Here is a 24,728-nt window from a genome sequence, read left to right as displayed (position 1 = left end):
AATTCTCAGCCTAACATGTAAACTTATATATCCAAAACATGCAAAACTGCCTTCTATCATCTTTATAATGTATGTCATATCCGCAAATATTTAACCTACTGTCATATCTGAAAATATTTAACCTGCATATGTATTTAACACACTGGTTTATTAACAAGTAAATTGGAGTACTGTAATGGACGACTCTCTGGCTCAACCAGATTCCCAGATAAATAAACTACGACGTGTACAAAATGCATGCACCAGACTCGTCTGTAATTCCCCCAAATTCTCCGATGTAACACCTCTACTTCATGATCTGCAGTGGCTTCCAATACAACAGCGAATTAAATTCAAATAATACTGCTCGCATGGCTCCCACTTATCTCAGCGAACTCCTACCTTTGATATCACCCACCCAGTCCTACAGACTCCCAAGTTCTCATGACACCATGCTCCTCATGCAGTTACCCACATTTTAAAACAAAGATTTCACTAGGTGATCATGCCTTGTTAGTGCTGCACCCAAACTCTTATTTAGTCTCCTTCCTCAATAGGAAATGCATTATCTATTACCTTCTTCATAACTAATCTAAAAACCTACCTTTATCGAGAGAGTATCAACAAATAAGTCACTACTTCTTATATAATTTGTAGAGATAGTAGGCTTCCCTTTTCTAGTAATTAGAACTTAATTGCACTTTCATGTATTTATTTTTAACTACAGTGTATTTTACCTTTTATTATTGTAATGCACAGTATATACAAATAGAAATTTCACAATATAAGTGTACAATTACTACCATTCATTACTTACTAGGCCTTGTCCTAAACCCTTGTTGTATAGGCTGACTCTCCCCTTCTGAATCATAAGATTTGATAGAAACTTGATAATCTGTTTCTGGTTCAAGTCCATCTTGCTTAATCCTCCTTCTTTCACTACTTGGAACACGTTGTGTAAACTGATTTGGGTTGGACTCCGGGCCCATGTTGACAACATAACCATCTACATCATTGGTTGCAGCTTCCCAGGTCACTGTTGCTCTATCAGAACCTTCTCTTATTTGCATCCCATTTGCAGGAGAATTTGCTGCTCCACCTCCAGATCCTCCACCACCTGTAGATCCAGCTAATGATAAAAACAATGATTTACTTGCAAACTACAGACCAAAGATCGTTAATTTAGTGCCAATTTGAAACCATAAAATTCATACATACCGGTATGTCTTATTTTTACATTATTTCAAGACAGTGAATTATTTAAAACATTTAAACAAAAGACTGTCATTGGCAGTTCCACAAGTATTCCATGTTCCAGAGCTAACTTTCAAAACAATCAACATCAACATTGTTTTTTTTTATAGATTTGCTGATGAGAATTGCATTGCTGGAAAATGACTAAAGTAAAACTATTGAAATTTGAAAATAAGTAAATTAATCTTATCAATTTTAAGGAAAAAGAAGTAAAGGAGATGGAAGATGGAAAGGTATTCATCTTGAATCCATTTTGAAATCATGTAAAAGAAAGGTATAAAACAACTTGACAAAATGATGTTTGGTAATAATAATTATATTACTAGGAATTTGTTTCGCGCTATCTATCTAAAAACAATCTGTTCCAAGGTGCATTGCAATTATCATTATGACTCCAGCTTTAGCTTGAGCTTCCTTTCAGCTTGTATAGCGCCATCTATCTACAAACAATCTGTTCCAAGTTGCATTGTAATTATCATTAATACTCTGGCTTTAGGTCGAGCTGCCTTTCAACGCTCATGCATTCAGGCAGGTATTTCATGTATATCTGGGTATAAAATGACATATATGATAATAAGATTACATATACAGTATATATATGTGCTAATACTAAAAACAAACAAAAGTGTATACTATGAGAAGTCCCTCGGGATACATTCTTAGGGCTTTTACATTTCAAAATGCACACATCCATATAGACACACACACAAACCCCCTCACATAAACTTAAAAGGGAGAGTTAATCAGAAAAAAATGAAGTGCAGGCCTGTGAGTGGAGGTTACTCTGAAAAAATTGTAAAAAGCTATATCTCTATATAAATGGCGAGAAGATTGCTGCAATGCTGCAACAGATGGGACCCTAAACTTGGCCCCTGGTAGTGTCCAGCACAGGCCTACGAAAGCTCTTAAGGTTTAAGTTATTGCAGATGCCATAGGAAAAGTTACTAACCCCATGGAAATGTTACTACAAAAATCAAAGACATCTTACATAAGGCAATCAAGGACTCTTTTAACTGTAGCCCTATATGCACGGAGATATAAAATGGCCCATTTTACATGGGTCCTTGTAATGAGGATGTTCTTGGTGTGCTATGCATTCTCAGTCCAATTGTGAAGTTTGTGTGTGTGTGTGACCTTGTTCTTCACTATAGATAAGTGCACATACAGTCACATTAAAATTTGTTTCAACATCACTAATTAACATAGACAAGGTGGTTCACGAACCGCAAGTCTCGCCTGATATCGCAATCGATAAAATATGCACTTATGATCTTTTGATCTTATCATCCTCCTGGACACACATGCGGTATTACCGAAGGATCATATGAACCAAGTATCAATATAATTGATGCAGAAAAAAAGAAATAAGGGCAGGTTGAACAAGAACCATCAGTAAAAGTGATTACTAGGTCTCTACTGTACTTTGTTCAGGTGACACAAAAATTTCATTCACATCTCTACATTTTTCATTTTGAAATGTACACTCACTTGTCCTTGCAGCCTTTGTTAATGGTTCACTTTCTTCATCTCCTGCAAGGGATACTATTTTGACCTGGTAATCGGTTCCTGGGGATAGACCTGAGAATGTGTGCTGGCTTTGTCCACGATCAAATCGTTGTGTAAACTGTCTTGGATTAGAAGGAGTTCCAATATCTACTCTGTATCCATCGATATTATCTCCTTCTGGTTCATCCCATCTCAACATCAGAGAATCAGAACCAGGGCTCACTTTAGCACGAGGTGGACGTTTCGGACGTCGATTCTTTCCTATAAAGTAAGGTAAAATAAACCACACTTAATTTCACAAGAGAAATTAACTTTACAAAAAAAATATAACATGATGAAATTTCCATAGACAAATAATTTGTAATTCAGTATATTAATCCCATGAAAAAATTCAAGAATTCAGGATGATTACTTGTTCTTCCTCTTCTTGTGACTGGGTCACTGTCTCCTGATGGTGAGGTGGAATATAAGTTGACTTGATAATCAGTATCTGGGTCAAGGTCTGGAATGGTGAAATCTGTTGTTCCACGAGGGAAATTGTAAGAGGCCTGGTTAGGTTCAGATGGTGTCCCAACTTCCACTCGATATCCATCAACATTAGGATCCTCAGGTTCATCCCAGCTGACTGCTATGGAATCATATCGTTCTCTTGCTCTGGTGTTGGTAGGGGGTGAAGGACCTCGACTTCGACCTATAAACAAAAAAATACAAATTATCATTTCTACCATCTAGAATATCACAAATTCTTCCCTCAAAATATTGATCAAATGGATGATTCATTGCATACAAAGCTCTTTTGAGGAATATCCCTACACTGTCTTAAATCTAACACTATGTATTTCAAAATATTCAAAAAGAATATTACTGAATTGAATCAGAGGAGTTAAGTTAATGCTTGTGAAAGAAATCCCATAAAATTAATACGAATTTGAAGACAAAAGAATTGTACATAATAATTCAATAGAAGAATTGATAATACATTGCTCTTACCATTGCTGTCTTTCACTCTGAATATCTGCACATCACTCCAGTTATGGTTAGTCAGGATATTAGTAGACAGGATACCACATTAGAAGTCAAAACACAGATCACAGTTGCTTTCATTACCACTCGAAAACTATCAAACTCAGTCTTGTTGACAAGGGTTATCCAGAATTTTATATCATGTATGAAAAGCATTAATGGCAACTTTAATCATCAAGGTGGAAATATTTAATGCAAAGGAATAGACCAAATTTTAATAATGAAGTAAGAGAGAAAAGTCATAAGAATATAAATTACACTGTGAAATATCTGTTAATCTCTTCGAACCTCTCTATTGGTCTTAATTGTGAGAGATGCAAGACCTCGATCACTCAAGAAAAATCTCTGAAGAATAGTTCAGAATGTTCAACATCAAGATAAACCTCCTTGGCAGACACTGATTTGTCTTCTTTCTTTTTCCTAATTGTGCCAATTTTGTGGGATTGGGCAAGAGACCCATCTAAAATTTAGAATATGAAGTTTTATATCCACAACCTACATGAATATAGATGAAATAGTTGGGTCATATTTGTTTGTAGTGGATGCTGTATGAATTTTGAAGGGTTCCTTTACAGTGTGAAGCATTTACGGTATTTTGGTTAACAACTGAATAGTTGTCAAGACATTGACAAAGTAGAAATGCAGAGCTGCTAACCTATAGAAGAGCAAATTAGCTATTGGTATCTTGAATCAAGTATTTTTTTCAATTGACCTATTTTCACTTTTGCAATTTTCATACCACTCTCATCCAATATTACCACCTGCCGAAACTTCTAGCAGGGTTTCAACAAACTTCTACTGTAGCACATATACACACAAATATCAAGCACCTCATCTCACACTCACTCACTTATGTGCATATGAGAGCACATGTGTTAGCACTTGCAAATGTATGTACATACAATATTATGTGTGTATGTAAGGAAGAAGCTCTTTCGCCCCTCTTTTTCTTTTTATCTCGAATTCATACTTGTTTTATTTTCCTTTCTTATTTAATATTCCTGTTATATCTTTATAACAAAGAGTATTATTTGGTAAGTTAGCAGCTCTAGACATAAGGAACATGCAATTTAGTGGTGTCATGAAAGAAGGAAATCCTATTACACTATACAACAGGCATACTGTATTTATCTAGTTCTGGGCTCTCTCTTACATAGAGTAACCATTGATCCCATCAACTATGGAAAGCCACAAACATCACAATCTAAAATGCCTGTTTGTTCGCAATATTTTCTAGATATGATATATAACCATACATCCATTGTTTTCTTAAAACTTCAGCGTGCTTCTTTTTGTTTGCAAAGGAAATTGTGCAAACTTCCTGTAGAATCAATTATGACATTGATTGATTTCCATATAGTAAGGTTGGTTGGGTCAATCGCAACTCTTTGTAAGATGGGGCCCTGGTCAAACTATTAAGTTTGTTCAATGATCAAACACTAAAATTAGCTCATTTATTATGTCATTGAAAAGCAAAAGGTATTAATTCCTTGTATTTTTTGTGCCCAGCTAGCCATACCACTTTTCAGTGGACACCTGTGTGACCTGATATTCACAAATCAATATGATGAGCAACCTACATGTACATCATTAGTAAAATGCAAAAGGTTTTTTCCTGGTAATCTTGCTCAGTCACTAACAATTTTTTCTAAATTGGCTAAGGTTTTTCATAAGCATTTAAATGATTTTCAAAGGATGTTACAGAATAATTCACCGAACTTACTTTTTACCAAGCTACAGAATAATTCACCGAACTTACACCAGATTTGAAAGCTAATACATCATGAGAAATCAATCACTTTATATATGCTACTAATGCAATCAGCAAAAATAAATAAAACTGCTTGTTTTCTGAATATTGGAGCATTAAACAAGAAAAAAATTAAATTTATAATTTTGATCAGGATATTAGCTTTATATCTACAAACATGCATTTCCAGAATCACTCCGAAATTCCATATTTGTTTTTATTATTTCTCTAGCATTCATATCCTTTGTCCTTGTTCAAGTGCATGAGGAAACAATCCTGGTTTAGTGATATCTGAAAGGTCCCCAAGACCGATGTATTCATGCCATCTTTCCCTGTCCCAGAGGTCAAAAGACCTTTGGAATTATGGATGAAACATAAGGGATGCAACTAGTATCATTTGGTTCCTTTTAACCAGTTATTGAAATAATGTCAGGATTACACTACATGTCAGAAAAGTAATCACACTATCTAAGAACCATCTTTATTTGTTATTCCATATGATATTTGATACTCACTAGGCCTTGTTTTGAAATGTTGCTGTAATGGTTCACTTTCCCCACCTGGGCCACGAGCCTTAACAGAAGCTTGGTAAAAAGTATTTGGACGTAGACCTTTTTGCCTGAAACTTGTGGTTGTGCTGGGAACATTTTCAGAGAATTCAGTTGGGTTGTTTGGGGTGCCAATGTTGACAGTGTATCCTTCGATATCATCACTGCCTGATGGACCCCAATTGAGTCGTGCAGAAGAGGCTTCTTCATTAATTTGTATGCCATTTGGAGGTGAGACAGTTCTGGGGCGGCGACTTCCTGAAAAATTCAAGGCAATTTTTATTTCGTAGAAAATACTATATCAAAACATTCAAATGTACAATATTCACATGAAGTTACAGATGTAGGAAAAATATAGCATAATGTAAACTAGAAATTTGACATGTCCAAAGGACACAGTTGCCCCAGCTTAATGCGATCAGAAATTCATTCAATATGATTGAACTTCATATTGTGCAGAAACTAATATACTTATATATACATATACATACATATATATATATATATGTGTGTGTAAAGCTTTACATGCACAACAGCTTTTGGCAACTCTTTTCTATTTAAATATTGTAAAGAAATGGATGAAGAGAACAATGTTCTCTTCATCCATTTCCTTACAATATATATATATATATATATATATATATATATATATACATATATATAATGATTAAATTTAGACCTTTGACCTAAAGACCCTAACCCTAACCTTTCCTTAATAATCCGACAGAAGATATGACAGTCAGGTCATTTGATGTGGATAATCCCTTACTTCATTGTGTCATATGGAAATGTGGTCTCTGTCTCATCAATTTTTTGACCTGTGGATTCCGATTTTAAAACTTAGCCTGTATTTTGGTGTCATCTACCGAGACACCAAACATGTTTAATATCTGGTGAATACTTCCAAAGTTATCATGTGGAAACAAAGCTCGCATATACAATAAGCTGTGACCTTTGACCTGCAGACTCCGAATTCGACCTTAGCCTGAATTTTGGTGTCATCTACCTACACACCCAATTTTTTTCAAATATGTTGAATATTTCATAAGTTATCATGTGGAAACCAACTCACATATATAATGAGCTGTGAACTTACACCTGCGGACTCCGAATTTGAACTTATAGCCTGTATTTTGGTGTCATCTACCTACACACCCAAATTTTTTTTAAATCCATTAAATTTGCGCGGAATCTAAGTGGGGGAATAGACGGACGGAAGGAAGGACAGACAGACAGGGGCAACGCTTAATGCCCCCTCTGGACTTATAAAAATTAGTTTGGAATCAATAACCCTGAAAAAGAGATTTTTATTAAATTACTCAATCTGCTAAGTAAATTATGCTAAATAATTTTATGAACAATTATCTGTTTCATGCAGTTATATGACATTTACAGATTCAAAGCATGAATCATGCTCTTAAGATTTACAGCCTGGCAGTTATAGGCAGGAACATATGACACTTACGTGTTTTAACAGACTTTCTGACAGGTTCACTCTCTCCTGTTGGTGAGGTGGACACTACACTGATTTGATATTCAGAGTCTTCATCCAATCTTGGAACATTGACTGAAGTGGTTCCCCGAGGCAATCTTTGTGAGAACTTCGATCGAGGATTAGATGGTGTTCCAACATCAACCCTGTATCCATCTACACTATCATCATCAGGTTCTTGCCATGTGACATCAATAGAATCAGGACTAGAAGATGATGCTCTTGTACGTTGGGGCCGTTGTGGACGTCTTGTTCGCCCTAAAATTAATAGAATATTATACTGCTGATGATACAAAAAATATCTTTATTCAATATCACTTCTAAAAACTTGTTATATTTGCAAATTGACAAGTCTTTCACATTTTGAAAGCTAAACCAAAATTGTCAAATAATGTTAAAACAAAAAATAGGAATATTCAGGCATGTTCAGGTTCTGGTAAAATGCATTAACAGGATGTTGACACAACAAGATAATCATCTACATCTAGGTCACACTTTAAAGCTTCAACAAATTTTTAAAAATGACTAAGACTTACTTGTTCTAGCTCTCCTCCTTACAGGCTCACTATCTCCAGATTCAGATGTAGAAACTAGATTTATCTGATAATCTGTTTCTGGGTCTAGGTCAGGAACAGTGGCAACCGTTGTACCACGATCATATTCTCTTACAAACTGGCGGGGATCAGAGGGTGTTCCAACTTCCAGTCTGTATCCATCAACATTTTCATCCTCGGGTTCCTCCCATTGGACTGCCATAGAATCATATCTTGGATTTGTTCGCACACCTGTTGGGGACTTGATCCGTTGAGGTCGTTCTAAAAGAATTAACATCAAACAATCATGCTATTTTGCAATACATATTAAATTCTTATTTCAAATCTATGCTCAGAAAGGCCTACCGGTAAGCACACCTCACGACTGGTGCAACATCCAATTTTGGGAAATCGCATTTTGCATATTTTCTGATAATTTTAATAGAAAGTATTTTCGTTTTATGTTCAAATCTGCTGCAAAAAACTATAATTTGGGGATGATTGCAAGCCTTTATTTTGGAGTAAAGGCCAAATTGGTTTTAAAATGTAGCCAGTTGTATTGTTGCTATGACATCATTACGACTAGATATTCCATTTGCTTTTATTCTAAGAATGGTTGCATAGTCACAATCTTGAAGATAAGTATTTGTATCATGATTTAGAACTTACAAAAGGAACATGTTCTATGTCTCAATATTTGCATCAAATTTTACTTCATATTAATTGAGTCGCAGACCAATCTTAAAGTGTGCAGTGGCCTAAAAGTGACCTTTATATGAGAGAAACTTTGAAGATTATATGTAAAAAGGGGACAATGCTTACCTTGTTTCAAAATCATATTGCTAGATACAGAAGTATGAATGATTTTCCATGTAAGTCAGGAAAGATAATTTAATTCATGTTTTTCTCTTGATGGTCTTTAAAAGCTATTAATATGCCACTGGTAATCAGGGTTCCTTATGAATTTATTAACATAATAATAAAATTATATAATCTAACAGAGGGTTAGCCAATTAGTCATATTTCATATCTTTGGACAAAAAAAGGACTTTAAAGAACTTACCCGGTCTTGTTCTGAAGCCCCTTTGAATAGCTTCACTTTCCCTGTTTTGATCATCATAAGACTTGACAGAAACAAGATAATCTGTATCTGGATCAAGTCCATCTTGTCTAAACCGCCTCCTCTCTGTACTTGGAACACGTTGTGTAAACCGATCTGGTTCAGACTCGGGGCCCATATTGACAATATAACCATCTACATCATTGGTTGCAGGTTCCCAATCCACTGTTGCTGAATTTATACCTTCCCTTACTCTCATGCCATTTGGACGGGTTGGACCACGTCTCGTACCATCGTTTTCTGTGAATTAATGGGTTAATTAACATACAAAGGGAACAAATCAATAAGGGCATTTCACAAAAAAGTATTAGGCAAACTTGTTACATGACTTGCTTAATCAGAACTTTCCCTTTATTGGGGGTGAGAAGGGTTGGATAGATTTTTTATCCCTTACTGAAAATTTGTTGCTATTTGATTAGTCGAAAGCTCTTCACTTGACTAATCATAGTTTCACAAGAAAAATGAAAATCATCGGAGATCAAAATAGTTCATGACATCAGAGTAGAATATTTTTTTTACTATTTTGCATCCGAGTGAAAACCACGCAATCCCTCAAGGGCACAACGAACTGCCTACACCAGCACCGGGCAAGTCTAGTGATGCAACGGCGCAGACGCTTTATCAGGGGTCCGCCGCTGAGTGCTAGGTAATCAACACAGGTAAAAATGCATGCTAACTGGACCACAAACTCTCCGCTGAATTAATGTCAATATAAAATTGTGTCTTGCCTGACATGTTTACAATGAATCTGTATGCTGAAAATGATGACCATCATTCGATCATCTAATGATTTTGGCAGCTACTTGATTTTAATTCAGCAAGGTAAGTTCACAACCGGTAAGTGGAAATATTAGAAGATCAATCTTACTAGTTCAGCCGCCGCGCAACACCAAACCACCCTGAGCTGGGAGCCGACGATAGCTGTGTGCAGTCTATTCAGAAACTGACTCGCTGAGAATGATCAGCAAATTTTGCTTAAATTAGAGCTAAGCCAATCTAGATTTTGTCCAGATCATGGAGAAAGGCCAATTAGGAATAGATTACCAATACTTTTTGTTCAAACTTGAATGATGGAAGGGATATAAAACAAATATACCGTGCATTTCTTTCGAAAGTGTAGTGGAACTATTTTATCCTCGGCTGGTCCGGCAATGTAACTATTTTCCCTCGGGGCTTGGGCCCATTGGGAAAAATAGTAATTGCGAACCAACCTCAGATAAAAATACTTTTATTATACATTCTCAATCCCAGTATATTTGTATATTATATAACTCAAACGGAGATTCTTTCCATCTGATTGATTGAAAGGTGTTCAATATTTGGTCCATTCTTTACTGCGTGCATTTTGTAATTTTCCATCGCACGGTAAGCGCTAGCGCTCCCTCATTATAATCATATGTATGTCTACTTACCTGTGTGTGTATGTGTGTTGCGTGTGTGTTTGCGCGCATGAAGTTAGCGCAGATCAAACTGACTGTGTGCACTCGACTCAGATCCATGAAGCAATGCGCGTCACAAATCAATGAAAGTAAAGGGCTGATGAGCTGTCGATACATGGTGTAATCCACCGACTAACAATTATCAGAGAAAAGGAGTTGATGGAAATAGGCCAACCTAATTTTTATCTTTTTTATTCCTTTTTTAAATTTTTAAAAAATTTTTGTGTATATTACTTCATGGAATACCAGGATTCTACTCATTAGGGCCAATATTTCACTCATCTTCAATTCATGGAATATTTTCTGTAACTCTTGGAACATTTTTTGGTATTCTATTCTGAGCCATCCAATATAATATAAATATCAACAGTCAAAAAACAATGGCAGGATTCAAGGCAAATACAAATTAATTGTTTCCATCATTACAGGCCTCCCCTCAGAAGTAATTAAATTCAAGTTTAAATCAAGAGACACTTTGTTATTCTTTGCAACGACCTCACAGAAAGAGAAGGTAATAGCAAACTTACGTGTTCTCGCAGATCTTCTTGCAGGTTCACTCTCTCCGGATGGAGAAGTAGACACTACACTGACTTGGTAATCAGAGTCAGGTCTGAGGTTTGGAATAGAGGCACTTGATGTTCCGGCAGGGTAGCGCCTTGAGAAATCTCGACGTGGATTAGCTGGTGTTCCAACATCTACTCTGTATCCATTAATATTGTTATCATTCGGCTGTTCCCAGTTGACATCAAGAGTATCAGGACTTGGTGAATTTGTTCTCATGCGCTGAGGGCGTTGAGGACGTGGCATTGATCCTACATGAATTTAAGAATTACATGCTCAGAAATTATTCAAATTTATTATTATTACCTAATTATGCTCATATATTATGCTTACAATTTACAATTTATATAGATAAAGCTCCAAAAGTAAAAAAAATATATATGATTTCTTATCACATATATTCTTACACCAATTTATGTGTTTCAGCACAACTTTGTGGCAAACTACTCTGCGGAGTTATGTCACAATTCACAAGTCACTATTACTGCTACCACTTCTACTACTACTTCTACTACTAATAATAATAATAATAAAAATAATAATAATAATGATAAAAATAATATGATAAGAATAATGATTATAATGCATATGATTTATAAAGTGCACTTTCCATCCTAATTAGATGCTCAAGATGCTCTAGAGCAAATGGGACGAGAACACATAAAATACAGGATCAAATACAAAATGGTTGTTTGTCAAAAAGCCCCTTTATTCAAATATGTCTATGTGTTATGTAAATATTGTGAGAGAAAGTATTGTTCCTTTAATGCCATTTATTTACTTGTTATAAATAAACTATTCTTTTTATGTGGTTTGTGAGTAAGACAGAAAACCATTAGACAGCAGAAAAACAGAGATGGATACAAAAGGTGAGAAGAAAATGAGAATGAGAATTATCCCTCATGATGTAAAGCCCCTAGAAAAGGAGAGCAAACCCTTCACAGGGAAAAACCACTCTGCAAGCCTTAAAACTTAATGGTATCATACTAATCATAAATTGAAGGCACTCACTAGTTCTAGCTCTTCTCCTTACAGGTTCACTGTTTCCAGAACTTGATCTAGAATACAAATTGACCTGATAATCTGTATCTGATGATAATCCTGTAATGTCTGCACTTGTTGTACCACGATCATAATCTCTAGTAAATTGACGAGGATTAGAAGGAGGTCCAGCTTCCAACCTGTATCCAGTAACATCATCTCCTTCAGGTTCTTCCCATGTAACACCCAATGTATCATATCGTCTGTTAACTCTGGTACCAGTTGGAGCTTGGGGGTTGCGACTGCGTGCTACAATTAAGAGTATTATTCAATTTTCAATTTTCAGTTTCATTTAGATACAAGAGCAAAGATCATTGCTAGATTATTGGTTTGAATTGTCTAAAAACTTTTCACTTGAGCACGAATATCTTAAAACTTAAATAGACCCTTATATATCCATATCAAATGAAAAAATGTAGGGATGAACGTTTTTCTTTAAAATAATCTTGCAGGAGACAAAAGGTTTATGAGAAAAAAATTAATCAATATATGTGTAAAAGTGTGAAAAATACATTAATAATCAACAAGATAGTTTGGCAGATCATATAGCTGAGATCACATAACCCCCCCCCCCCTCCTCCCTGTATGATATCTTCCAAAATAGCCCTGTATAGTGAGAGTAAACTACAACAAGCCAGTGGGGTTAATTCATTCAAGAAAAATGGGGAAAACAGTTTTCAACGGAGAAACAGCAACCAATTTTTAAAACTTTTTTATACTGCTTTATTTTTCAAAAGGGATGAATCACAACCCCTCATTGAAAACACTAGCTACGAGGTTTGTAACATAACATCTTAATTGCAGTTACACTGGATCAATCATCGTTTCATATAATGATTTTTAAGCAAAACTAACAACCGATTGAGGATGGAAATTGACCATTCAATCACTTCCTATCAAATGTTAGGTTTGACCCCCCCCCCCCTCATAAAGATAAAAGTTACAATTTCCACCTAAATTCACAAGAATACAATACTAGTATCATAAAAAGGTAGGACCATTCATTACTTACTAGGTCTTGTCCTAAACCCTTGTTGTATAGGCTGACTCTCCCCTTCTGAATCATAAGACTTGATAGAAACTTGATAATCTGTTTCTGGTTCAAGTCCATCTTGTTTTATTCTCCTCCTGTCACTACTTGGAACACGTTGTGTGAACTGATTTGGGTTGGACTCCGGGCCCATGTTGACAACATAACCATCTACATCATTGGTTGCAGCTTCCCAGGTCACTGTTGCTCTATCAGAACCTTCTCTTATTTGCATCCCATTTGGAGGAGAATTTGCTGCTCCACCTCCAGATCCTCCACCACCTGTAGATGCAGCTGTATATAAACCATGATTTATTTCCAAAGTACAGCCCCAAAATTGTTCTTTTAGTTACAATTTAAAACAATAAAATTCATATAAATGTCTATTTTTCAATCATTTGAAGACAATTACTACTTTGAACAACTTCAACAAAAGGGTGCCTCTGGCAGACTCCGCCAGTATTACATGATCCAATATTAGACCAGTGCTGACGTTCAAAACAACAAAAATCAATTATCTTTTGAAAAAGAAAGAGGGAAAAAAACAAACAACATTAATTTGATAATGAATCAAGTCAAAAATAAGTAATCCAAACTCAAATTAAAACTTTAACATAAAAGTTTCATTGTGTCTGGTATGACCATGAAACTTTTAACAGCCACACCTTCCTTATTTTCTTGAGGGAATGATGCAAGTTAAGGAAATAATCATTAATGTACACAAAAAAATTAATGCAGAAAAAAATTCTAGCTTGCACCCTGTAAATAGCATACTTATACTCGATCTGATATAGTTGGAAGATTGAATTTTGGCTAACCATGATTACATTAGATGAATGTGTCCCCAAATACATCCCTATCCAAGTTTGATTTTACAACAAATTCTTACATGATAACATAGTCTGACTTCAAATGGCCTTTGACCTCACCATGTGACCTCTGACAGTAAAGTGTAGCATTATAAGTACGAAAAGTACAAAAGATGTATTAAAAAGGGTAACAGCTGTACACTTATTAAGGTACTATAGTAGGTAAGCTTCAACACATGACCTTAAATAATATTTGACCTCATCATGTGACCCACAGTATCACAATGTTAACTCCAAATGCATCTATCACCCGAGATTGGTTGTCACTGGACCAACAGTTATCCATTTATTAGTCATAAGAGAGTCGAGGAGGTAAACATTAATGTTTGAAATTAATGACTATATATGACCTTATCATACAAGAACCAATGCCATTACTACATAAAGGTTCCCCCCCCCTATTGCATCTACATGTATGACACAGGTTAGTTTCAAGCAGTCTAGCCAGTATACTTAACATTGGACCTTAACTATATTTGTGAGTCATATGTCTCCCTTATAATGAAATAAACTGCTGCAATGAATATGTAATGCAGTAAATCAGTTGTCAATCTAACTTTTTTAGTTTTTGGAGGAAATAATTTGAATAAATCTAATTTCATATAATAAAGTACAAAAGAACAAGTAAGGATATCAGTTTGCTAACTGAATTTTTATGAAGACATGCCTAGAAATGTTTCACCGGAATAATGCAAATCTTTAGAATTCCATAACTTTGTTATTCTCTGTCTGAGTTTGACCAAATTTTCAGGGTTTAGATTGTCTAATATCTGTTTATCTTTTCAAATCATATCATTTTCAGCCTGGAATACATCTCAAATCTCACACATTACTAAATATCACATATTACTAGTCTTTCAATTTTGCATGTCAGAAAAACAAATCAGCTTGCGGGAAATTACCAAATTCTGCCTGTGGGATTATAACTACAATTACAGAATGGCTAATGAACTTGAATGTTAAGATTCAGCTACCAACAATCAAAGCATCCAACCCTTACTCATTCAATATCTGGCTAGCTGACAGGCCCTCAAGATGTTGTATTAACAATATCAATATAATCAATAAAAAAAATATTACTTACTAGTCCTGGCTGATTTTGTTAATGGTTCACTCTCTCTACCAGCTGCATTGGTCACTATTTGAACTTCATAATCTGTATCTGGGTCTAGATTAGGCACTGAGATGCTTGTATCACTTATACCATTTCTTGAGAACACACGTGGATTAGTTGATGTTCCAACATTCACCCTGTATCCTTCAACATTGTCGCCTTTAGCTTCATCCCACCTGATGTCTAAGGAATTGGAACTTGGGTTCACCTTAGCACGAGCTGGGCGTTTTGGACGTCGGTTGCGTCCTGCATATAAAGAATATTTTTTATGATGAAAATTGCTCCTCTCTCATATCAATTCTTCTCAACAGTCAGTAAAAACATAATTTTTCTACTTTCTTGTTTTCAATTCAGTATTGACTGCAATACTTTTAGGATTTAACAAATTCAAAAATATCATCCTTGATTACGTATTTTGAATATTTACATTTGACTGAATGAGTTAAAGCATGTTGAAGTTCTGGCAAAATAATATGGTCAAAGATCAACACATACAATAAAAAACATCAGTGTGTATCCTAAACATATACAGATGTACACAGATACAAAACCTTTATCACTCACTTGTTCTTCCTCTTCTTGTGACTGGGTCACTGTCTCCTGATGGTGAGGTGGAATATAAGTTGACTTGATAATCAGTATCTGGGTCAAGGTCTGGAATGGTGAAATCTGTTGTTCCACGAGGGAAATTATATGAGGCCTGGTTAGGTTCAGATGGTGTCCCAACTTCCACTCGATATCCATCAACATTAGGATCATCAGGTTCATCCCAGCTGACTGCTATTGAATCATATCGTTCTCTTGCTCTGGTGTTGGTAGGGGGCTTTGTTCTTTGAGGTCGCTCTTTGTAAATAAAGGGTAAAAAACACACTTTCAAGCAACATATCTAATGATTTTCTTAAATAAAATGGTACGCTTCCACTCAAATCAGGAGTTGATGCTATATACATCTGTATACAAGCCAAAATAAATCAATTACAATATCACTATATTCAAGTTCTCAACCACCCCCACATGTTTGAATAATACAGAGATTAAATTTTTATTCATCAATTTGAGACCAGGGGGGCGTTTCACAAAGATTTACTTAAATCGCAAAGGACGTTCCAGTTATGTTTATGTGCATCATGATATTTCACACTCTGCACACTAACGTCACAATGGATAAACAGGTGATTTATCAGTTGTAGGTATAAGCTGATTTTTCTCATTATCTGCACTCTAACTGCAGATCCAATGTGTTTTTTAGAAGCTAATAAACTGGAATTATTCCATGGACCATTGTCTTTTTTTAATGTCTCTACAATTAAAAAAAACTCTGCAGTGCTGCAAAGTAGAGCAAATATTTCCCTAAGTTTGAATAAATGGTAGAGTGGTTTGGAATTTTTCCTCATAGCATAGAAACAAAGCATTTGGCGCATCTTCTATGTTTTAAAAGAAAAATTTGCACTAATAATAGTGCTGCTAATTTGAAAACAAGCACATGAAACCCTATTATTTTTTTATGTTTGCCCCTCATAGGTATACCTTCCTCTACAACTATGCAAAGCTTGGAGAAAATAGCATGGGTTTTGAATAAAGTGCAGCATTTACTGAACTTCTCAAGTTTGTTCTTAAAATTTCACATTTTTGGGGGGTTTTCTAGCTTTCACAGCATTTTTGAGAACTGACAGTGCTGTTAAACTTAAAATAGCAAACAAACAGCAATATGAATATATTCTCTATCTCAAGGATACAAGTATTATTTATATTGCAAAATTTGATGAAATTTTCATGGATTTTGACTGAGTAACAGGGGTTTAAAACACATTGTACTGATCATGTGAGGTCTAAAAATGACAAATTCTTTAGTGAAACAGCCCCCTGGGCCATGATACTCTGATGACAATAATACTAAAATTGTTACTGCACTCTCCTGGTCTTTTATTTATCCTGGTATATGCATAACATCTTCTTATTTGTAGATGTAATCGATCAAAAAGAAATTTCAGTAAATATATTTACTTTAATTTATAAAAGCAATTACGTGTATGTTAGTTCATGCAGGAATTAGAAGTTGGCTGAATCTGTTGAATCTTGTTAAAGTTTGTAGTTATCATGCCATATATATATACATATATATATTGACAAAAACTGTTTCAAAGAAAATTAACTGCATAATGAATGACTCAGGAACCATTTGTAGCATGACCCTTTCTAATCAAATAAATAATTAAGAGAATTTAATCAAAGAGATATTTTGTACTCACTGGGCTTTGTTTTGAAACCTTGTTGCATAGGTTCACTTTCCCCTCCTGGGCCATATGCCTTGACAGAGGCTTGGTAGAGAGTATCTGGACGAAGACCTTTTTGCCTGAAGCTTGTAGTTGTACTTGGAACATTTTCAGAAAATTGAGTTGGGTTGTTTGGGGTGCCAATGTTGACAGTGTATCCTTCGATATCATCACTGCCTGATGGACCCCAATTAAGTCGTGCAGAAGAGGTTTCTTCATTCACTCTCATGCCATTTGGAGGAGAGGTAAATGCACCACCACGTCTCTCTATCAAAGAAAAATTTGCATATTCATTACAAATTGTTTGCATACTTCCCTTTACTACTGTGCAATATGATGTCATAGCTAAAATATGTTTGGTCACATGATGCTATTTCAACCATCAAATTACAGGATCAAATTTATGCAGGATTTAATGTTATGCAACATTTGATCTTGTCCCCCGAAACTAAATAGATCATTGACACTCATACTGTATATGTATACTTGGACCAAGGTTGTAGTTGATTTGTCAAACAGTTCTTTATCTATTGCAAGAATGAAAACAGAACAGACAGATAGACAGACTAATGGATGACCCAAAACATAATGCCTCCAGCAACCGCCAATAGCAGAGGCACAAAAAATGTAATGATCTAGAATTTTTCTTTCAGAGGAAGAGTATAGTCCAAATAAATACCACAGGCATATCATTTTCTTCAATACATAAGGACAAATGACAAATGAAATTCACAAAATTTCTGTTTCTATACTGATGGCTCTACTATTAAGGAAGATATGAATTAAGAAATAGAAAGATATTATTGGTGCAATACGTGTACTCACGTGTGCTTGCTGTCTTTCTCACAGGTTCACTTTCTCCAGAAGGTGAGGTAGACACTACACTGACTTGATAATCTGAATCAGGATCCAATCTTGGAACATTGACTGAAGTGGTTCCCCGAGGCAATCTTTGTGAGAACTTTGAACGAGGATTAGATGGTGTTCCAACATCAACCCTATAGCCATCTACATTATCATCATCAGGTTCTTGCCATGTGACATCAATAGAATCAGGACTAGAAGATGATGCTCTTGTGCGTTGGGGGCGTTTTGGACGTCTTGTTCGCCCTAAAATGATAGATAAAATAATGAAACTGTAATAACCAGCTTGCATTGCACTGGGATTCTTTTCCTTTTATTCATAAACATCAGATAGAGCAACTCTTCCCCCTCATGTCTACATCAAGGGCTATCCTAATATACATGTAGACATGAATTGTACAAAACACCAGATGATCTCATGGTGTCCTGTCTATAATCTGATGTCTTAGTTGTTTTAACTAAGTATTTCTTATGTATTCATAAGAGCTATGGCAAATAACCCAATATCATTGTTAGTAGCATGAAAAACATCTATTATAGTATTACAAGAATTACACTTAAAGTTTTATATTTCAATTTTTAAACATCAATCATAAATTCACATTTCTTCAAAAAAAGAACGTCTTATCTACTTACAAAGGCAGTATAATTTTCCTAGTAAGCAAGAATAAATAAAAAATATAATTTAAAATCTTTACTTGTTCTGGCTCTCCTTGTTACCGGTGAACTTTCTCCTGACTCAGAAGTAGACACAAGATTGACTTGATATCTTGTATCTGGATCCAAGTCTGGAACAACTGCCGTATCTGTGCCACGAGGATATTCTTCAACAAACTGCCTAGGATCATCTGGAGTTCCGACCTCAAGTCTGTATCCATTAACATTTTCATCTTCTGGTTCTTCCCACTGGACTGCCATCGAGTCATATCGTGTGTTTACTCTCATACCAGTTGGAGGCCTTGTAGGTTGGGCACGACCTGAATGCATTAGTATATAATTCTTCAGTTTAAAAGCAGTGAAAAAAAAAAACCTTCAATTCAAAGTTAAGTTCATTATATTATTGCGGAATATATGCAAGATAAAACATTACCATTTAATAACATTTTATATTATCAGGACATACCAAAATAACCTTTTTGAACCTACAAAGCAATATTCTATTGCATTTTTAATCAAAATAGCCAAAGACAGCCAGTGGAAAATACTCACGTGGTCTGGTCCTAAATCCTTGTGTAATTGCTTCACTTTCTGTGCCATCTTTAACAGACTTGATTGAAACTTGATAGTCTGTATCAGGTTTTAGTCCAGATTGCCTGATCCTTCTTCTGTCACTACTTCTTACACGTTGTGAAAACTGATCTAGGTTTCCATCAGCACCCATGTTGACAATATATTCATCTACATCACCAGACGCAGCCTCCCAATTGACAGTTGCCGAGTCCATGCTTTCCCTCACTCGCATACCATTTGGCCTTGGTGGACGATTCGTGTCTCCAATTTCTACAAAATGAAAAGTCAATCACAAAATCATTTTAGCCCATAAATCTTCCTAAGACAGAATTACTGTTTCAAAACAACACTACAAAGTGAACTAAACAGAACAACTAACTGACCTAGAATAAATTGCCATAAACATTTCTAAGTCTTCAATAATATGTAGGAAACAAATGTAATCAATAATACTTGAAGCAGACTTACGTGTTTTTACAGACTTCCTTACAGGTTCACTTTCTCCTGATTCAGAGGTAGAAACTACACTGACTTGATATTCTGTATCTTCATTTAGGTTTGGAATGGTTGCTCTGTTTGTGCTACCTGGGTATCGCTGAGAAAATGTTCTTTGTGGATCTGAAGGAATACCAACATCCACTCGATAACCAGAAACACTACTGTCACGTGGACCTTGCCACTCTACATCAATGGAGTTAGGACTTGGTGAGCTTGCAGTAACACTTTGAGGACGTGGCGGACGTCTGGTTTGCCCTACAGAAAAAGAGAAGTAGTTTTATACAAGTGATTCATTATATTCCAACAAAGTGGGTATATTTGAGGTAAGTCCATATACATATCTACATGTACCGTATACCTGATGGATCTTTTTTTGATTTACAGTCAAAATATATGCCTCCATGACAAACAACAAATACATATACAGACTGAGATATCACATAATGACATTTGTGACCTTTAATCTCAAAATCTACTCAGATCATGACTGTTACTCACACATGCATACATAAATAAACATTGAAGTTGAAACTTGTTCGGACTCAACCACAAATGTCACTTTCTTGGTTATTGTGAGAATGATACAATCTCAGTTATAAAATGACTTGTGACCTTTGACTAGAACTCTGATCAAAACTGCTAAATGTATACGTTGACCAAGTTTTTAAAAGTTGATCTGTAACGGTAATAGCTGTCACTTGAAATGGAATAGAATTGGACTGAAACCCTAAACCATGCCTCTGGTAACCTTCCAAGAGCAGACGCATAAAAATAATTCCTGATAATATATATATATATATATATATGATCTAAATGCAAAAAAAATCATGCTTAGATGACCCTTGACCTTCTGATATTTATAAAATGACAATCAAATACCCTCAATTTCATGCAGTCAAAATAAATCCTTGTATGGTTTGCAAGGCTAAATGTATTTCAAAACAAATTTATACAAAAAAACTTACTAGTTCTCGCTCTTCTCCTTACAGGTTCACTGTTTCCAGACCTTGATCTAGAATACAAATTGACCTGATAATCTGTATCTGATGATAATCCTGTGATGTCTGCACTTGTTGTACCACGATCATAATCTCTAGTAAATTGACGAGGATTAGAAGGAGGTCCAGCTTCCAACCTGTATCCAGTAACATCATCTCCTTCAGGTTCTTCCCATGTAACACCCAATGAATCATATCGACTCTTCACTTTAGTTCCACTTGGACGGCGTGGGCCACGGCTTCGGGTTTCCCCTAAAAATATGAAATGATTGATAATTAATTAATTATCAAAAAGAAGTACATGAAGTACGATTCAACTTACTGCTGAAAAATAAAAAGGCATAGTGAAATACAGCACTCTTTTCAAGCTGTTGTCTCGTACTTGATAAATCGATCGATCATGAACAGTCACAGCTTGTTTTGGCTGTTAATATAATCATGGGCAAATAAATATACCTCCTCAAATAATCTAAAGTTCCTAATTTATATAATGCCAACTCTAAGTCTACTTTTAAACTGAAACTTGTTGCCCATGATATTTAATAGAGACATGATATACCACCACTTGCATGGATGGGGGGGCACTTCCATTGACGAGTGGATACCATGCGCGACCATGGGGTCTCGAAAAGCACCCTAAACACGTATTATCCATATTCTGAAAATGCACCCCTACCCTTAACAAGTATTGGAAACGAAACGATATTCTTTGCCAATTAAGTATTTCCTGAATTGACCCCCAAGTACAGCAATATTTTTATTGTTATGTCACAGACGTCGGTCATCGGCATTACCTACACCTACATCATGGGTTAAGTACAGCCCCACCTCTTTAAATCTTGCGCAAATCGTACTCTGAACACGTATAGTGTTAACCCTTGGGGCCAAAAAGTACATCCTTTATAAAACATTTTAGTCTTTATTTTTTTACACCCTCGCAAATTTTACCCTATAAACACATAACTTTCCTAATGAAAATAGATACCCTTAATTATTTTAGTGTTCTTGACACCCTTATTGTGTTACATACGCAACATGCCCTATCTTGAAAAAGACACCCTTTTTATGTATTTTTGTGGTTGCGCATGGTATCCACTCGTCAATGTAAGTGGCCCCCCGGGGCATGAATACACACCCCAATCCAGGGTATAGCTATGTACCAGGGAGCAAATGGTGAAACTATTCTGTTTCTGAATTGTATGATTTCAGAATTAGCATCTTTTATGATAAACTACATCCAAGATCCAAGAAAATGATATACGTTACACATTTTGTCACATCCTCATAGTCATCAAGGTAAATGAGCTGGGACAAGGTAATTAATGAATCTAATATGGAGGCCTATAACTAAATTTCAGATGCCAGTTCTATTTACGTGTCATAAATAGACAAAAAGCAATTTGGCAGGAAATGCTATCTGGGAAAATCAAGGCATATCAAACTTATTCTGTTGTTTTATATTCTTATGACATCAAGAATCACAAGGAGGGCCTTACACCCCAAAGGAAATTCTGACCAATCAGAACCAGATTGAAATCACTACAGTAATAAGTGGAATAACTTTAAGGATCAACATCAACTGAGTCTGTTTTCCTGGTTGGTTTACACATTATTTGGCAGAAATCAATACAAATTAAGTAAGCATATAATGAAAATTGTATTAATTCATTGGTTATTCATTAGGGTAGCCACTCTAAGTATATGACATCTTAGAAGAACACATATAGAGCAAGCAGCGATTTCATCGAGCACTCATGGTGAAATGAGTGCCTTTTTGTGTAACAAACGCTGGGTAATCTGCACTTATTTAGTCTGCTGGCTGTATAGTGGGTAGAATATATTTCCTAAACATTCAGAAAATACTTTGAAAACATTACTTACTTGGCTTTGTCCTAAACCCTTGTTGTATAGGCTGACTCTCCCCTTCTGAATCATAAGACTTGATAGAAACTTGATAATCTGTATCTGGTTCAAGTCCATCTTGCTTAATCCTCCTTCTGGCACCACTTGGAACACGTCGTGAAAACTGATTTGGGTTGGACTCTGGGCCCATGTTGACGACATAACCATCTACATCATTGGTTGCAGCTTCCCAGGTCACTGTTGCTCTATCAGAACCTTCTCTTATTTGCATCCCATTTGGAGGAGAATTTGCTGCTCCCCCTCCTCCTCCTCCTGTAGATGCAGCCGCTTCTATAAAAAGAATGATTTAATTGACTATAAAATGGGTTCACAAATGAAGCCAATGCTTAGTATGCAAGTCACAGGTGGACTCTTATTAATCATTGCAACCCTCCAGTCATGCACTTTTAGCCCATAAAGATTGAAACACCAAATAAATGCACATTGCTTCAAAGAGAAACTATGGTAATGACTTTGGGGCATGCTCAACAAAGCATAATAAATTTAGTTGATATCACTTCAATGGGATAATGTTCAAGGAAAAAAATCTACAAGGTACAAATATATATAATATATATATATATATATAAATAGTAAAAAGATTGAAAGTTCAGGCCATGACTCATTAATGTCAATAAAGTATTGATGAAAGCCTTACACTACATGCCAAGAAAATTGGAGGGGGCTTTAATCATTTTTCCAGTGTAAATTGATGTAACCAGTTTCATTAAAATAAATCATCAATATATGATGTTAATGGTGATGCTGACAGCTTGGGTATTTTCTATTTCAAATACTTGGTACTTATGCCTCAAGCTTATTACAAAACTGCAAATTTCTGCGAATGTGGAACACCGGGGAGGACTTACATTGACGAGTGGATACCATGCGCGACACAAAAAACACATAAAAAGGATGTCTTTTTCAAGATAGGGCATGTTACGTATGTAATGTAATAAGGGTGTCAAAAACACTACAATAATGAAAAAAAGGTATCTATTTTTTATAGGAAAGCTACATGTTTAGGGTCAAATTTGCGAGGGTATAAAAAATTAGGACTAAATAGCATTATAAAGGATGAACTTTTTGCCCCTAGAATCAACACTACGGCCCGAATTCACAAAGGTGGTTTTGAAAACCCACGTTGAGTCCACGGTTTATGCAGATTTCCTATATAAATTATGCTTAATTTAGCGCATATCGGGCACGTGTATGAAAAATGTCCAATCCTGATGCGCGATGATGTCACAGTGCGCCAAATTGACGCCTGTTGCCGTAGTTATCAATGCTATTTTTTTCATGAGTCCACTGTCTTTATTCATGAGTCCACTCTTCAAACAGTGGACTCATGAATAAAATAGCGTATCTAACCATGGTAACAGGCGTCAATTTGGCGCACTGTGACAAAAGCGCGCATCAGCATTGGATACGTTTTATACACGTGCCTGATACGCAGTAAATTAAGCGTAATTTATACAGGAAATCTGCATAAACCATGGACTCAACCGTAGGTTTTCAAAACCACCTTTGTGAATTTGGGCCTACGTGTTTAGAGTACGATTTGTGCGAGGTGTGGGGAGAGGGAGATAGGGCTGTACTAAACCCAATGATGTAGGTAAAGGTACAACTGACGTTGTCCGTGGCATAACAATTGAAATATTGCTATATATATACTTGATTAGGGGTTCAATTCAGGCAATACTT

General features: G+C 35.7%; 1 protein-coding gene across 4 annotated transcripts in view; it reads right to left on the bottom strand.

The window, feature by feature from the left end:
• Nucleotides 1-24,728, bottom strand: part of LOC121410392 (twitchin-like) — an 80,991-nt gene that overhangs the window by 41,393 nt on the left and 14,870 nt on the right. For 3 of the 4 annotated variants that reach the window (XM_041602440.1, XM_041602443.1, XM_041602442.1), the window contains 19 exons: nucleotides 23,004-23,315; nucleotides 21,090-21,374; nucleotides 20,095-20,379; nucleotides 19,606-19,896; nucleotides 19,095-19,373; nucleotides 18,358-18,642; nucleotides 17,509-17,799; nucleotides 15,824-16,102; nucleotides 15,230-15,505; nucleotides 13,259-13,570; nucleotides 12,217-12,495; nucleotides 11,172-11,456; nucleotides 9,149-9,445; nucleotides 8,089-8,367; nucleotides 7,526-7,810; nucleotides 6,028-6,318; nucleotides 3,152-3,430; nucleotides 2,722-3,000; nucleotides 797-1,108 (listed from right to left, as the gene is read on the bottom strand). In XM_041602440.1, the coding sequence (XP_041458374.1) occupies nucleotides 797-1,108; nucleotides 2,722-3,000; nucleotides 3,152-3,430; nucleotides 6,028-6,318; nucleotides 7,526-7,810; nucleotides 8,089-8,367; nucleotides 9,149-9,445; nucleotides 11,172-11,456; nucleotides 12,217-12,495; nucleotides 13,259-13,570; nucleotides 15,230-15,505; nucleotides 15,824-16,102; nucleotides 17,509-17,799; nucleotides 18,358-18,642; nucleotides 19,095-19,373; nucleotides 19,606-19,896; nucleotides 20,095-20,379; nucleotides 21,090-21,374; nucleotides 23,004-23,315 (5,481 nt within the window). The remainder of the gene's footprint in view (nucleotides 1-796; nucleotides 1,109-2,721; nucleotides 3,001-3,151; nucleotides 3,431-6,027; nucleotides 6,319-7,525; nucleotides 7,811-8,088; nucleotides 8,368-9,148; nucleotides 9,446-11,171; nucleotides 11,457-12,216; nucleotides 12,496-13,258; nucleotides 13,571-15,229; nucleotides 15,506-15,823; nucleotides 16,103-17,508; nucleotides 17,800-18,357; nucleotides 18,643-19,094; nucleotides 19,374-19,605; nucleotides 19,897-20,094; nucleotides 20,380-21,089; nucleotides 21,375-23,003; nucleotides 23,316-24,728) is intronic. The other variant, XM_041602441.1, reaches the window with a different exon arrangement.

Source organism: Lytechinus variegatus, chromosome 3 (genome assembly GCF_018143015.1).
Source record: "Lytechinus variegatus isolate NC3 chromosome 3, Lvar_3.0, whole genome shotgun sequence".
In the NCBI taxonomy this organism is placed as follows: domain Eukaryota; kingdom Metazoa; phylum Echinodermata; class Echinoidea; order Temnopleuroida; family Toxopneustidae; genus Lytechinus; species Lytechinus variegatus.
This window is presented reverse-complemented; position numbering and strand designations above follow the sequence as displayed.